Source organism: Macaca fascicularis, chromosome 1, assembly GCF_037993035.2.
Source record: "Macaca fascicularis isolate 582-1 chromosome 1, T2T-MFA8v1.1".
Taxonomy (NCBI): Eukaryota; Metazoa; Chordata; class Mammalia; order Primates; family Cercopithecidae; genus Macaca; species Macaca fascicularis.
The window spans coordinates 75,324,212-75,341,350 of NC_088375.1; the positions used below are offsets into that span (position 1 = coordinate 75,324,212).

The 17,139-nt window shown below is 36.7% G+C and overlaps 1 protein-coding gene across 15 annotated transcripts in view; it reads right to left on the reverse strand.

Annotated features, from left to right (window-relative positions):
- GPATCH2 (G-patch domain containing 2) overlaps positions 1–17,139 on the reverse strand; it is a 201,853-nt gene that overhangs the window by 72,859 nt on the left and 111,855 nt on the right. For 12 of the 15 annotated variants that reach the window (XR_012428691.1, XR_012428694.1, XR_012428695.1 and 9 more), the window contains exon 6: positions 15,111–15,178. Coding sequence is in view for 9 of the 15 variants with exons in the window: in XM_005540865.5 (XP_005540922.3) it covers positions 15,111–15,178 (68 nt within the window). In the remaining 6 variants the exon portion in view is untranslated. Of the gene's footprint in view, positions 1–8,973; positions 11,380–12,106; positions 12,277–15,110; positions 15,179–17,139 lie in introns of those variants that run through there. The other 3 variants (XM_074026712.1, XM_074026701.1, XM_074026714.1) reach the window with 2 other exon arrangements.

Sequence of the window (17,139 nt, forward strand, 5' to 3'; positions counted from 1 at the left end):
TTGATTCAAAGAAAATCATTTTTCTTAAATCAAATGCATCCACACAGTTTAAAAGAAAAAAAACTAAAAGGATTAAAAACAGCAATTTCTTGTTCCATCTATCCTGACTCCTAAGCTCTGTTGAGAGAAACCACTGTCAACTCTTTTAGTCCTTTTGTTTTGTATTTAATGCTATATTTCTAAAGAATAAGGTTATACCAATAGCTTGTGATTCATTGATTTTAGATGTGAAGTACTGACTTTCTATTATCATAGACTTAGTTCTTTTTTTTTAATCTCCCAACTCTCTATTTCCAATTACAGCATCTTTTTAATTAATCAATTGTGAATACAGACATTATTATGACTACATGAATACTTTCTGCTGCTAAGGGTTTCTTTTTGTTTCTCCTAAAGTTGATATTTGTCTTGTTTTTGCTATTTTTTCTATGTACCTGCCAGCCTTCTTAATTTTTCTAGTACCTGCCAGCCTATCTTTATTACATTCTTATTTTTATCATTGTTAGTTTTCAAATATTAAAACATATCTGAAAATACGCCCATCCCTTATTCCTCCCTCCTCTTCAGCCTCCAGTGATCTCCTCCCAAAGCCCTCTGTCTACCTGGTCTCATCTGAGCTGTTGTTCTCCAGATCTGTCCTGGAACTTCCTTGGCTCTCATTGGGTGTTCATGTCATTTCTCTCCTTTGCCACACCTCTTGTTCCCTGGATCCCGCACCTTCTCAGTTCATTTCCACCTTTTGCTGAAGAACTCACTCAAATAGTGAGAATGGTTGAGAAGTGTATTGTTTGAGTTGATTTTTTTCCACTTGTTTGTCTGTTTTCTTCTTCATATTCTTATTGTTTGAGTTGATGTTTTCCCACTTGTTTGTCTGTTTTCTTCTTCATATTCTTAAGTTTTCAATAGGCTGATAAAAAAAATGCTTATTCTCGTTGCTTTGAATGTGATCTGGATTTTTTCCTCTGGATGCTGTTAGAAGTTTTTAATTTCTCTAGTAGTGTGCATTTTTCATTTACTGTGTTGGGTGAGACCTCACAATCAAGAGATCTGGGTCCTTCAGTGTGAGAAAATTTGTTTTTGCTTTTTTCTGTCTCTGGAATGCCTAATTATTAAATGTTAGATCTTCTGAGTTGATCTGTTAGTTTTTCTTACTTTTTTCCTCCTGAAATTTGTCTTTTTGTTTGCCTGCTGAATGATTTATCAATCTTTACATGAAATATTTATTTTGAGATAATTGTAGGTTTACTTGCAGTTGGTAGAGATCCTGTGCACCTTTATCCTGTTTCCCAAAATGATAATATTTTGCAAACTATAGTGTAACATCACAACTAAGATACTGACACTGATACAGACCAATACAGAACAATTTACTACTACAATGATCCTTCATGTTGCCCTTTTATAGCCTTACCCATTTCACTCCAACCCTCAATCTCCTATACTTAATCCCTGTTAACCCACTAACCCATTCTCTATTTTTATAACTTTGTCATTTAAATAATGTTACACAAATGGTATGATGTAACCTTTTCAGATTGGCTTTTAAACTCAGCATAATTCTCTGAAAAGTCAGCGAAGTTGTTGATGTATCAATAGTTTATTCCTTTTTATTCGGAGTAGTATTCTATTGTATAGGTGTACATAGTTTGTTTAACCATTCACCTATTGGAAGACTTCTGAGTTGTATCCACTTTTGGGCTATTATGAATAAAGCTGCTGTTAACCTTAGTGTAGAGGTTTTTCTATGAACAGTGTTTTCACTTCGGTGGGGTCAATGACCAAGAGTGCAATTGCTCATTAGTATCGTAGTTGCATGTTTAGTTTCGTAAAACTGCCAACATTTTCCAGAATGGCTACGCCATTTTATAATCTCATCAGCAATGTATGAGTAATCCAGTTTTTCCACATCCTCATTGGCATTTGATGCTGTCACTATGTTTTACGTCAGCCAATCTGATAGCTATGTAGTGATATCTCATTGTGGTCCTAATTTGCATTTCTTTAATAGATAATGACGCTAAACATCTTTTTGTGTGCTTATCTGCTATTTGTGTATCCTCCTTGGTAAAATGGAGGTTCATGTCTTTTGTCCATTTTCTAACTTGATTGTTTTGTTTTTTAACTGTTTTATAACTATTAAATTTTGAAAGGTCTTTATATATTCTAGATACTAGTCTTTTGCTAGATATGTGGTTTGCAAATATTTTCTCTCAGTGCGTAGCTTCTTTTCATCCCTTTAAAGGGACTTTTCCAGAACACTAGTTTTAAATATTGTTGAAAAGACTATTCTTCCTTCATTGAACTGCTTTTGCAACTTTGTCAAAAATCCATTGATTGTATTTGTGTGTGTGCGGGGGGGAGCTATTTTTGGGGGTCTCTATTCTGTTACATTGATTTATGTGCCTTTCCCTCTGCCAATACCACACAGTCTTGAATACTGTAGCTATACAGTAAGTCTTGAAATCTGGTAGGATGATTCCTATAACTTTATTGTTTGTTAAAAAATTGTTTTTGCGATTCAAGTTCCTTTGCTTTTCCATATACATTTAAAAATAATCTTTTCTATATTTACAAAAATCTTGCTGGGATTTTGATAAGAATTGCATTAAACCTAACTATCAATTTGGGGAAAACTGACGTCCTTACTATGTTGAATCTTCCTACCTATGAACCATAAAGTCTGTTCATATTTGTGGATCTCTTGATTTCTTTCCTCATTTTAATCTCCCATTTTATTTTTCATTTCTTTTACTTTTTCTTCAACATGTATGAAGAAAATGTTCAAATATTCAATAAAGTTAAAAGCATCTTAGAATGAATACCCATATACCACTATCTAGATTCTACTATTAACATTTTACTCTACCTGGTTTATAAATTATCTGTCTATGGCATCTTTTAATGAGCAGGTCCTTTTTTCCTGTTTGTTCCTCTCTTTATACTAAAGTATTTTCTCAAATATCTGGTGATCCTTACTTATCTAGTCAATATTTAAAAAGGAACTACAAAACTGATCACAAGAGCTTTTTCAACATATAAGTTTTTCTACAGGATGATCATACAAGTGTCTCCTCATGGTGGAAACTTACAATGTTACTATCTTGTCTATTTTTCTCAGATTAGTAAATTTCTGAAGAAAAGAAAGATTTACTTTCTTGACTGAGACATACTATTTCAGCTCCGTGCCCCACCCTATTTTGAAGTTTTCACATTTTCTAGGGCCTGTAAGGGACAAATCAGCATTTATTTCACCAGACTCTTAAGTTTATATTTATTCTACCTGCCTACTTAGGTGCAAATCTCCAAGTGCTTCTAGCTCTAGAAATTGGCTGAAATCTCTAATCTGCTGAAATGTTCCTTCTTTGTCATTGTGTGTTTACATCTTTTTTCTTCTTTCTAGTGGAATCTGGATAGGACGAATAAAAATAAATGTTCAGAGCAGGAAACAACTCAAGCGACAGTGGTATCACTGAGGTCATGAAGAAATGTTTTAAGAAGGGAGTGGTCACTGGTGTTAAATATAGAGAAATCAAGTCTGACAGGAACTGAGAAAACACAACTGGAGGGGTCACTGGTGAACTTTTCCAGAGAAGTTTCTAGAAAGTGATGTGGGAAGAAATCAGGATTATAATATCATGGTAGGGTGGAGAAGAAGGGCCTATACTGTCATCTACTCTTTCTAGAAGTTTGGCTTTCAAAGTATGAGAGAGAGAAAACACATTAGAGTTAAAGAAAATTAAAGGGGAGGTTAAAAAATGTAGTAGATGATGAAAGAAGCTTTTGGAAAAGAAAAAAAAAACTTTCAATCAAAAGCATAGGTATTAAGAGTTAGCCTAGGACAGGAGAAGAGAGATCTTTTCCTCTAAGTCTAAGAAAAAGGGGAGTGAAAGCATATTTGGATAAGTTTATCCAAATTTAAACAGCAGTCTTAATGAGTCTAAAGAACATAGGTAGTGAACATAAGAAAAACGCTGAGAGAGTATTAGGCTGTGGTAAGAAAATGGTATAATACCATTCAAAACTTCAGAGCTCTATTAGTTCTAGGTGATGGTTATATTTAAGAGCAGCCAGGGGAGTGTCTCAAGTAGCAGTCAGATGAAGAACACTGGATTCCAGGAGGAAAAAAAAAAAACTGTGCTAGATGCCAGCATGTACTATTCCATCCAACCGCTGCCATGGCTTTGTTGGTCATAGGGGTATTCAACATGCATTGAGCCCTTACCAAGGCCATTTAATCCTTAAACGACTTTAGGGGTAGTTACTATTACCATTCCACAAATAAAGAAACAGGCTCAGAGAGATTAAGAGGTTTGCCAAAGATTTCATAACTAAGCGGCAGAGCGGGAATTCAGTTAGGTCTCCTGATTCCAAAGCCCATGTCCCTTCCAACCATTACACATGTTGTCACCAATTAGGATAGCTGAGGTTGATGCAGGAAAGAAAGACTAATTCAAGTGCCAAAGTCCTATATGAATGAGGGCAAATAAGGAAAGGTAGATGGTAGTATGAACCTCAGAGAACAAAAACAGTTTTACCCAGGAGTAAAAAAGGAATAATCTGGAAGGGGCAATAATGCTGTCGGAAAATGGTGGCCTCTGTGTCCTAGGGTTTATAGGAATGAGAGGAGGCGAATGGCTTCCTCCTTTGAGCAGCCTGTTGACCTCACCCTGGCAGATTTAGATGCTTCCTCTTCCAAAACTCCCAATGTCTCTGCCGATATCTCCACTAAAGCTATTATATTCGTATATTGCAGTTGATTATTTATCCTAATAAAAAATCAGAGGTCCTTGAGAAAAGGATAATGATAGTAACACTAACAGAAATAGTGGTAGCAGCTGTAGAAAACGTGGTAGAAGCAGTAATCAAAGTTGCAATAAAAGCACTATCACCACTCAGTAAGTGTTAGCTGTGTGCTGGTTATCATTCTCATGGCCATACATGAACTATCTCATTCAATTCTTACAACAACTTTATGAAATAGTCCTATTACCATTCAAGCTCACACAGCTAGCAAGTACTGGAATCAGAATTTGAATTCAGTCTGTCTGATTCCATATCTTGTATTTTTAACCATATACTTCCCCTTCATTTCCTTCAAGCACTATCATGTTTTGGGGGCATAATGGAAAGGATTGGTTTTCTTTTCTTTCTTTTCTTTCTTTCTTCTTTCTTTTTCTTTGTATTGCCATAATCTAGCATAATACATGGAAAATAAAAGTTACTTAATAACTTTCTAGTGAAAAATGAGCAAACAAGGAAACACAGGAAGTAGCATCCTTGAAAGTCAGAGTCAAGTTTATGAAAGGCAGAGGAAGAAAAAAATGCTCTGAAAGAGAATGCGTATTTATTGATATGTATTTACACTGGAGCCAAGGTTCCACACGGGCTTCATGGAGAGACTAAAAGTGATAGAAAAATCTGGGAGCAGGGAGCACAGAAGAGTTTAAAACTGATCGACTGTAAAGAATGGCTGGGCTTAGAGACACAGGCAGGTTGCCTGCTCTCACAATTCATAGGGTTGAATGTGGTTTCCAAATTCAGTTCGCCCTCTAGGACACAGACGCAGTTTAGGGAGGTCTAGGAGCTAAGCCTGGCATATTATTTCATTTACTCCTCCCTGTGGCACTGCTGGTAACAGGCATAGTCATCACTTATCGAGCCCTCAGTACAGTGCTCTTTCAAGTACAGTAGAGCAGTTGTGGTCGGGAACTCTGTGGAGTAGAAAGAACTTTTTTTTTTTTTTTTTTTTTTAAGAATGACCAGAAAATAAACCTTTAGGAAAGAAGCTTTTTAAAACCTAAAATTTCTGCAGATGCAGAGTTCCACACTAATTCCTTCTCACTGTTTCTTAATCCCCCCTTTCCTCACCCACAGTGTTGAACTACAGGCAGCAGAAATGTATAGGATTTCATGGGAAGTCAATTAATATTATATCTAGACAAAAGGACAAAATCAACCTCAAGATTCTTAACTGAGGTCTCCTAAAAATGTACTTTTCAGAAGGAAAGAGCTATTGCAACTTGTAATATGGATTTTTATTGTTAGAGATAAGTTTCTATTTTTGGACTCAGAGGCATAATTTCATTTTAACTTAATGGTGGGTCTAGTATATATAAAATGATCTAAACCTGTGCTAATATGGTAGCCACTAGCCATATATGGTCATTTAAATTTATTTAACTTAATTAATTAATTAATTTTTTTGAGACAGAGTCTTGCTCCATCACCCAGGCTGGAGTGCAGTGGCACAATCTCGGCTCACTGCAACTTCCACCTCCTAGGTTCAAGTGATTCTCCTGCCTCAGCCTCTGAACTGGTTGGGATTACAGGCATGTTCCACCATGCCAGCTAATTTTTGTATTTTTGTAGAGACAAAGTTTCACCATGTTGGCCAGGCTGGTCTCGAACTCCTGACATCAAGTGATCCTCCCATTTCGGCTTAAATTTAAATTAATATTAAAAATTAAGTTTCTTAATTGCAATAGTTACACTTCAAGTGCTAAAGGCATATGCGGTTTAATAACTACCATACTGGGCAGTGAAAATACATAACGTTTTCACTACTGTAAAGAGTTCTTCTGCTGGGTAACACTGGTCTAAGTGGATTATCACTAAATATATGAATTAACTGATAAAATGGTATACAGTCTTCTATACCGACAGTTTCCCTGTGAACTATAACTACTTTATTGAAGAGACTTGCAAGTATGAAAAATTATACATGAGAGATGAGGGAGGGGGACAAAGAAGTAGAAATATATGTCAAACTCCTAACCCAATATACTGTAATAGGGTTTCATAGATCGAGATATGGAAATAAAAATTAGGGCAAGACAACAGAGTATTAAGAAGCCATGTGACTAGGTAAGAACAGATCTTGGTAGCAATCGTAAGGAGGATGCCAAAAGGCGAATAGGGCACATTTATCAATGTAGAAATTGACAGGGAGTTCATTCACACCAAGTGAACAATAAATAAGCGAAGGTAAACCAAAACCTTAAGTGGCTTTCCAAACACTCCTAGGAGAAAGAATCTGTAACATGACCTACCAGGTTTGGCATCATGTGCTCCTTGTTGATCCTTTTCTGGTCTCATCACATACCACATGCTTTTCCTTCCTATATTGTTTAAGCATTCCTTTAGTTTCTTGAACACAACACATATGATTTTCTCTGCTTGAAATGCTTTTCTTGCCACCAATTCACTTAGATCCTAGAGATCTCATTAGCCGTCCTCATCTCAATGTCTAGTTCAAATTCAATTTTTACAAGTTCTTCTTTAGAGTACTTAGCTCAGTATATAATAATGCATTTATGTGCCAGTGTATAATTATACATATGTGTGTGTGCTGACTAATCTCTATTATCTCTATCACATTGTAAGTAATGTGAGAATCACAACAACCGTGATCATGTCGTCTTATTCACTACTGTAAACCCAGCACCTAGTACACCCTCATAAATATCTTCTGAATGAATGGACAAATGAATGACTTGAGATATAGGGTGGAGTTTCATCAACTATGATTGCTATGTTATTCTATATGAAGGTAAAGGAATGAGAACACTGGGCTGTGTGATCTTTTAAGATTCCTTTGGGTTCTTATGCTCTATGGACTAGAAGACCAGGATGCTAAAGGTATTCCTCACTCAATAAAATGTTCTATGTAACAAAAAGTCAACTCTAAAATTATGCTCAAGAGGCCCTGCTAAAACCTTTTTTCTTGTATTAAACTACAAATTTTACGTAAATTCAGGAAGTTCAGCCTCGTGCGGTTACTAAATCAGAAAGACCTAAGCTTGGATACAGGCTCTGCCACTTACTGATTAGGTGAATTCTGACAAATTGTTTTATTTTCTGAGTCTCAGTTTCTTCCTCATGCATAAAATAAACTTAACCACTCTCAGTATTTGGAAGGCTTAAAACAACACTAAGAAATTGGCAGATGATGTTTAAAATAAATATTAATTTTCTTCCCCTAACAGTACAGTGGAATATAGTAATATGTAAACCTTTATTCCATAAGTTTTAACATGCAACAATTACCTTTTAATTTCTAACTGTCTATAAAGAAACAAGTGCTAAAGGGCATTACTTATACCCTAACAGGTTTAGTATGTTAACTAACAATTAATAGAGGCTTAATAAATTTGTCTTTTTAATTGACTTTTGGTTGAGTGATGTGCAGTGTGTGACTTCAGAAAAGTCAAATTATTTATAAAATGGGGTCTAATACCTGCTATGACTACTTGAGAGATGTAGTAAAAAATACTAAAAACAGTGGTGCATATGAAAATTGTCTGAAAAAATAAAATACAGTGTACAATATAAAGTATGCCATCTTTATCATCATCATTTTGAAATGTTTCATACCTACTTTAATATTTCTGTATTTTACCTAAGCATCTTGTAAAAATATCTTATATAAGAAAGGACTGTTACTATATTATATTTATTCTATAAATAAACTTAAGACATGTAAACTAAATGACTCACCCATGGGAATCACAATAAATCAGAGGAGGAATCGATCTGTATTTCTTATTTATCTCAATCTAGAGTTAAAGACACTTTCACTATAAAGCAATAGATGTTAAATTTCAAAGTGTAAAAAGTATTCCCAATGAACATAACCTTTAATCCAGGCAAATCTTGCTTTAAGCAAATTCGGTATTTACACAAAAGATAAAATAAGGGGTGAGTATTTGCTTTATAAAGGAATTCGTCATAGGATTATAATGAGTTACCCATGTGCATTTAAAATAAGTTTGATTTACATACAATTCCTCAGGTAAATATCCTCTACTTAAAACTGAAATAAAAGTAAAATATATAAATTGCACAATCGATTAAGAAATCATATTTATCTCTATTTAAAAGCAAGTATCTCACAAGTGATTGGAAAAAGAAAAAATTTCTGGAACCACTGACAGAGTACATAAAGGGAGGCCGAATTAATAAGAAGTAGCTCCATTTTTATGCTTACATATATTTTTAATGTAGTCATACATTAATTTTATTTTTAACATTTTAACATTTGTAGCTTTAAAAAGTCAACAGAATAATTAAAATATAATTTCAAAACTTAGGTTACTTTTACTGAGAAATTAGATACTAATTGATCTTAGTCAATATTGATCTTAGTCAATATTTCATTTCTCTGTACTACATATTTCTGATTAAAAGAAACTTATCATACATTAATGATTGGACTTTAAATACAGTAATATGTTTTTCAAGGAAATAATTACTAGATGGTATTTAAAACAATTTGTACATTGTTGTGCTATTTTATTAAAATGATCGGATTTTTATATTATGACACTCTGGAAGGATTTTCTGTATCTGTCTTCAAAAATAAGACTGCAGCCTGGAGCAGTGGCCCACGCCTATAATCCCAGCACTTTGGGAGGAGAAGGCGGGTGGATCACTTGAGGTCAGGAGTTCAAGACCAGCCTGGGTAACATGGTGAAACCCCATATCTACTAAAAATACAAAAAAGTGGCTGGGCGTGGTGGTGCACGCCTATAGTCCCAGCTACTTAGGAGGCTGAGGCACGAGAATCACTTGAACCTGGGAGGCGGAAGTTGCAGTGCACCAAGGTCGTGCCACTGCATTCCAGTCTGGAGTGAGTCATCTGGCTTTTTTGTCCTCTAAATATAAAAGTAACATGTCCACTGAAATAAAGTTTGGTAGATACTAACATGTACCCCTACCTCACCTGCTCCTAGTAAAATACAAAACAAACCTGCAATCCCATCATCCAGTGATGACCAATTTTAGTGTTTATTTCTGGTGGTGGTTTGTTTTATATCTTCTGCAAGCTAGTCTCTGAACTGAGTCTTTCTGAGCCTCAAGTTCTCATCTATAAAATTCAAGTGACTGGACTGGACAGCACCTAAGGTTCATTCTAGCTCTAGTACTTGCTTCTTCTGCCAATTATCAATTGTATTTAACAAGTATTCAGTTGGTGCCTTCATGGATGCTTTCCATCACTAGCTAGCAGTAGAACTTGATAATCTTGAACCGAGGCCTATGATTTGACTGTAACGCATTGTGATGTACAATGTAAGAGATTCAAAGTACAAGACAAAGTCTCCAACATCGGCAAGTTCTTGGTCCCTCAGTGGGAATAAAACATGCATTTTACAATTATATAACACATAATAATATAATAAATACCACAATCAAGTAAAAATAAACAAGAAAAAATAGGAGATATAGAGAATGCTGATAGGAATTTGAGGGGAAACACCAATGATTCCTTAAAGGAGGTTATAGCAGATAGTACTACTGCTTCCTCAATAGCTCTGAAATTGCCTCCTTCCAGATTTCTGTTTCTACCTGTAAACTAAACTGCTATTTGTTTAAACCATTACTTGTAGAACATTCTGTTACTTTTTCCTGAAAACATGCTATACAACAGTGGTCTTTACCATTTTTGAATACGTATTGCCTGAAATAGTTATGAAAACACTCTCCTCACGTAATGTTAGGAAGACATCTAACATTTTTCAACAAAAATTTAAACATTTGCAAGGATTTAATTTTCTATCAATTATAATTGATAATAAATTATCAATATATTGATAATTTAAAATAAAACCATTACGCTACTCTTTGAAATATATACATTGGTACATAAATATTACTGTGATTTGATACCCTCCACCATTTATTTAAAACAAAAACCAAACCAGGATGCACATTTCTTTAAAAGTTGAAAATTTTACATAGTTTATTTTTCTCCTTAACTCCTGTTTAACATATATTTAATATATAATCATATATTGGGTAACAGCAAACACAAAAAATAAAACAATAGTAAACATAACAAATAAAATTTTATTAGAAAGGCATCATTAATGAGCTTTCCCGCCAAATTAGTTCATTGATGAGTATGTCTTTTAGTGTCAATTCGATTACCATCTTTTAATTTCATAGAGTGCTCAGAAACCTTGTTCACACAAACTGGTAAATGGAAATAAAAGGAACCTGGTTAGCACAGTCACGTGATTATTTAAAGTCTTTTGGAATTTTATGCCCAAAGTCACAAAACGACTTCTAGGTTAAGAAATATTTTTAATAATCTAGCAGTTGCTGAAAAAAAAGAATTAGAGGCCGGGTACAGTGGCTTACATCTGTAATCCCAGCACTCAGGGAGGCTGAGGCGGGCAACTCTCCTGCAGTCAGGAATTCGAGACCAGCCTGGCCAACAAAGTGAAACCCTGTCTTTACCAAAAAAATCCAAAAAATAATTATCTGGGCGTGGTGGCGCACACCTGTAGTCACAGTTACTCTGGAGGCTGAGGCAGGAGAATCGTTTGAACTGGAAGGCGGAGGTTGCAGTGAGCTGAGATCATGCCACTGCACTCCAGCCTGGGTGACAGAGTGAGAATCCATGTCAAAAGAAAAAATAAATAAAATAAAGTAAACATGAAATAAAATTAGAAACTGTATACCTAAATAGCAAAATGCTTTGTGATTTATTCATTAAATCCAATCCCTCAACATTAATACCAGCACAATATTTGAAATATCTCTGTTTAGAGCCCGGAAAGATTTTATAGTGTGCACCAAAGATTAGGATTGGTAGGGGTGTCTTTTTTCCCTAAGGAAGAAGAAAGGCACTGGGAAAAGTAAGAACCAGCAAAATAACCGGGGCTGATAATTTTCAGGAAAGACGTTTATAAATGGAAGCAAGGGATTTGAAAATTGACTCCCTTAAAACTACTGGTGATTCTGCTAGAAATTATTTGTATATCCTGAGGGTATGAGCACCTTAGTTTTTGTACTATGAGATGGTGAATTTGATAATAAGAGTCAGTTTCATGTATCTAACTCAGGGAGAAGGAGGAATGGAAGAAGGTTAACAGGGAGTATAGAATCATTTATTCCAGCTAGGAAGTTGGGGAACCATATAACTAAAACTCTCTGGCCAGAGTGGATACTGGCCATATACTTTCTTCTGTTAAAGGAGCTGATGGGAACATTTCAGATATTGGGCTTTTCTCCTAGAGCAATAAAAGAGACAAGCTGAAGTAAAATGGAGTCAGTTTTAAAGCAGACAGGCAGGCCAGTCCCTAGGAGGGCATCAACCTATGTAACTTAACTGGAAGTCTGTGTGTGTTTGTGTCTACACAACATTGCCTGTATACTTATTTATTTGCGTAAAAGAAAATTCCCATGATGTGGTGTCCTGTGGCTTCTCCTTGTCAAGAGTGGGATCTGTAAGGGACCTCCTCCTCATTGGCTCTACATAGGTAAGGGATGGGCCTGAAGAAAGGGATGAAAATACAGACTTACTAAATAAGCCTATAAAACATTATCAAGGCCAAGCATGGGGGCTCACAGCTGTAATCCCAACGCTTTGGGAGGTAGAGGTGGAGGTGGTATGATTGCTTGAGCCCAGGAGTTCATGACTAGCCTGGGCAACACGGTGAGACCACATGTCTATCAAAAAAAAGAGAAAAATTAGCCAGGCATGGTGGCCCATGCTTGTGGTCCCGGCTACTTGTGGAGTTGAGGCCAGAGGATCACTTGAGCCTGGGAGGTTGAGGCTGCAGTGAGCCATGATAGTGACTGCACCACTGCACTCCAGCCTGAGCAACAGAGCAAGACCCTGTCTAAATAAATAAATAAATAAATAAAATATAATCTAAATTGAATTAAAGTCTTATAATCAGGCAATTGCAGCTGGGGAAACCATGTTTGGAACCCCTAAACGGAAACAGGCAGTGGCATGGAAGCTAGAGTTAACAAGCAAAATGACTCTAGTCTAGATCTTCCTGAATACCTCCCTGTAGGATTTCTCTGACAAAAAGCATGAGCCTGCTGACAAAGACTTCCTGAAGACCTATACCTTCTTGCTGGAGGCCATGGCTTTGACCTGCCTCAGGGCAGAAGCCATTAAACTAAGGAGACTAAGAGGAGAGGAAGATCATGGAGGCCAGCAGCATTTGCTGGCGTGAAACTGTAAGAACAAACACAACAGAAACCACTGTATTTTTGATGAAATGCTAGTGCTGAAATAAACAACTTGGTCAACAAGAGTCTGTGACTGCTTAGTTCCTTAGGCAGATGACAAACCTCTTACTTTCACCAACAAGAAATGGGCTGATAAAACTGTGCAGTACCCTTTAAGGCATCTGCTGCAATGAACATATCAGCTGAGGTCTTCAGAGGAAGAATAACAAGTTAGGTTCTCCAAGAGAGGAGAGAGAGAATTGCTTGCCAAACTGGATATATGCGTTGTGGCATGCTGAGTATTAAGTATCTCATTTCCTGAATGAGAACTTTTGTTGAAATAGCCTACCTTAGGCCAGGTGTAGTGGCTCACACCTGTATTCACAGCACTTTGGAAGGCTGAGGCAGGCGGAAGGCCTGAGGTCAGGGGTTCGAGACCAGCCTGGCCAACATGGGGAAACCCGGTCTCTACTAAAAATACAAAAATTAGCCGGGTGTGGTGGCACGCGCCTGTAGTCCCAGATACTCAAGAGGCTGATGCAGAAGAATCGCTTGAACCTGGGAGGCAGAGGTTGCAGTTAGCCGAGATTGCGCCACTGCACTCCAGCCTGGGCGACAAGAACGAGACTTTGTCTCAAGGAAAAAAAAAAAAAAGAAATAGCCTACCTTCTCCACAATTCTATAGTCTATGCATGCACTTTGAATTTATAGGCCACTATAAGATTATTATATCATTTTGCTATATCTGAACAATAATCTCTATTTTATATTTGTTAAGTAGTGATTTTAAAAAATAGAAACTAATGGATCCTAATATGTTTGCTTGCCACAAAAAATTTATTCAATAATTAATTCATGTCTTCCCATACTTTATGGCCTTTTTAAAAGTTCAATCAAATTTGCAGGAGATATATGGTATTGATCTAAAATACACAACAAGTTAAGCTTTTCCAACAAAGATGTATTTACAGATAGAATTAACCCGTGGAAATTCAAGCAATAATTTACCAAAGTCAAAGCTACAACTACCTAGTTTCTAAAAATTATCTAGTAAGTAGTCTCTTCCTTTTGTTGCAAAACGGAAATACATTCTGGTTGTTTCACAGCTCTTTATATTATTACCAAATGCTTGGCAGTAGCAGGAAGTAGAGAAGTACTTTTTTTTTTTTTGAGAGATGGGAGTCTTGCCCTGTTTTCCAGGCTGGAATGCTTCTGCTCACTGCAACCTCTGCCTCCCAGGTTCAAGTGAGTCTCCTGTCTCAGCTTGCCAAGTAGCTGGGACTACAGGCATGCACCACCACAACCAGCTGATTTTTGTATTTTTAGTAGAGACTGGGTTTCACGATATGTTGTCCGGGCTGGTCTCGAACGCCTGATCTCAGGTGATCTGCCCATCTTGCCCTCCCAAGTGCTGAGATTACAGCCCTGAGCCACCACGCTTGGCTCCCCCACAAAAAAAACCACAAAACAGTCTTTTACTCTTTTTTTTTTTTTTCCCTCTGTGATGGAGTCTCGCTCTGCTGCCGAAGCTGGAGTACAGAGGCATGATCTCAGCTCGCTGCAACCTCTGCCTCCTGGGTTCAAGCGATTCTCCTTCCTCAGCTCCTGAGTAGCTGGGATTACAGGCATGTGCCACCACGCCCGGATAATTTTTGTATTTTTAGTAAAGATGGGTTTCGCCATGTTGGCCAGGCTGGTCTCAAACTCCTGGCCTCAGGTGATCTGCCCTCCTCAGCCTCCCAAAGTGCTGGGATTATGGGCATGAGCCACCATGCCTGGCTTAGTACTCTTCATTTTAGTATTTTAGAAGGGTTGGGATAGAGAATAAGGATGGAGGAGTAGGAAAGCTTGATGCTACTCAATGTAATGAAAATTTAAATTTTTAAAGATAATACATACATTTCAATAATGCATGAATTTCAAATACTATCACAAATAACAGAATAACTATATTTAAAAATCCCCATTTAAGTTTTGTCATGGTTTTCATTTAAATTGTTCTTACATTATTACCAATGGTAAATTATACTTACTCTTTTTAAAAAGTACAAATTAAACCAGCTTTACTAGTAGTAGCTAATAATTTCCCCAAAGAGCTAAGTAGAATACTTCAATAAGGTTATATAAACACATTGAGTACTCACTCATGGTGATGAGAATCTGGAGAAAAATGAACCATTCTCTTGTTACCCACTGGGCCAGGAGTGGGTACCTACAGGGAAATTTAAAAAGAAAAAATAAATTTGAGATTTGTATATAAAACGACCATGGATAATAGTGATATATCAATTTGAGGACATCACTCTAAAATGGAGAATACAAGATTTTCAAATCTCTAACAACATTGCGTGGATCAAAAGTATAATTTAATTCCTGGTAAGAATACTCTACTTGTTTTGGTCTAGTATATTTCCTCTGCTAGATTTTTTTTTTTTTTTTTTTTTTTTCTTTTAGATGGAGTCTTGCTCTGTCCCCCAGGATACAGTGCAGTGGCCCAATCTCGGCTCACTGCAAGCTCCGCCTCCCGAGTTCACGCCATTCTCCTGCTTCAGCCTCCCCAATAGCTGGGACTACAGGCGCCCGCCACCATGCCCGGCTAATTTTTTGTGTTTTTATAGAGACGGGGTTTCACCATGTTAGCCAGGATAGTATTGATCTCCTGACCTCGTGGTCGGCCCGCCTCGGCCTCCCAAAGTGTTGGGATTATAGGCGTGAGCCACGGCGCCCGACCCCTCTCCTAGATTTTTAAAACTATTTAAAAAAAATCTTGGCCAGGCACAGTGGCTCACGCCTGCAATCCCAGCACTTTGGGAGGCTAAGGTGGGCAGATCACCTGAGGTCAGGAGTTTGAGACCAGCCTGGCCAACATGGTGAAACCCCGTCTCTACTAAAAATGCAAAAATTAGCCAGGCATGGTGGCACGCACCTGTAATCCCAGCTACTCGGGAGGCTGAGGCAGCAGAATCGCTTGCGCACTGCACTCCAGCCTGGGTGACAGAGCAAGACTCTGTCTCAAAATAATAATAATAAAAAAAAAATTAAAAAAAGACTATTTACAATAGTGCAAATATCCTTTTAAAAAACACAGACCAGTGACTTATTATGTTAAAAAAAAAAAAAGTTTAATTAGATCAGTGTTAAGCAGATATTTCCGAGGACCAATGTATTTGTAGCTAGATCCTAAATATAAATAACATGTATTATAACACATACATTTAAATATATACAAAAACTTAGATCAAGGAAGTGGTGAGCAACCCTTTTCATAGTTTCCCGGAGAAGATAGGAGTCATCTGTGTACTTACATAGTACAAAATACAATTTCATCTAAGAGAAAAATATTTTCACTCCTTTATTTCTAAATAAAATTTAAAATCTGAAGTAAGCTACTCCTATTTTTTTTTTTTTTTTTTTAGAATTTCACAACTTTCATATATAGATGGTTCTCAAAGGGAACATAGCACTGCACAAGAATGAATCTATCAATCACAATTGACAAGGCATACATTTACAGCAAAAGGCTTTAAGTTATGTTCCATTTTAACAACAACAAAAAAAACCTTCCGTAATTATAGAAGTGCCATTTATATAGGATGGGGGGGAAAGCATGAGACAGCAATAAAATTCCTCTTAGAGAACACCCTAACATTTTCAAAACCTTATTTCTTCTCGTATCACTTGGGTTACAAGAATGCCAGCATATACTCAGAAATTCCAAGAAATGCAAATACTGCAAATGTGCACAGATGATGACATTAATAACCCTATGGTTTGAGCACCACAGGTAAACATGTGGCTCAACTCCAGGACTGCATCCTGCATTCATCTCAAAATGAGGTTTTCATGCTATTCCAGTGGGTATCCCTGGAATACCATAATCCATTTTCTACACTGTGGCTATGAGAAAAGCCGACTGTGCCTATGTCATGCTTTGTTAGAGGTTCATGATCACATTATCTCATGGTGGACCTGACACTTTTATTCAGTTTACAGTATGTTCTATGTACAGGCAACTTATTTCCTTTGCCAAGGCTGCTGACAACCTTTTCCACACTATATTAATCTTGTTTACTGACTTTATCTCGGTACAAATATCAGAAAACTAAACTTTTTATCTCAGAGAAAAAATAAACAACGTGTTGACAGAAGCAGAAGCTATTTTCAGGACTAAAA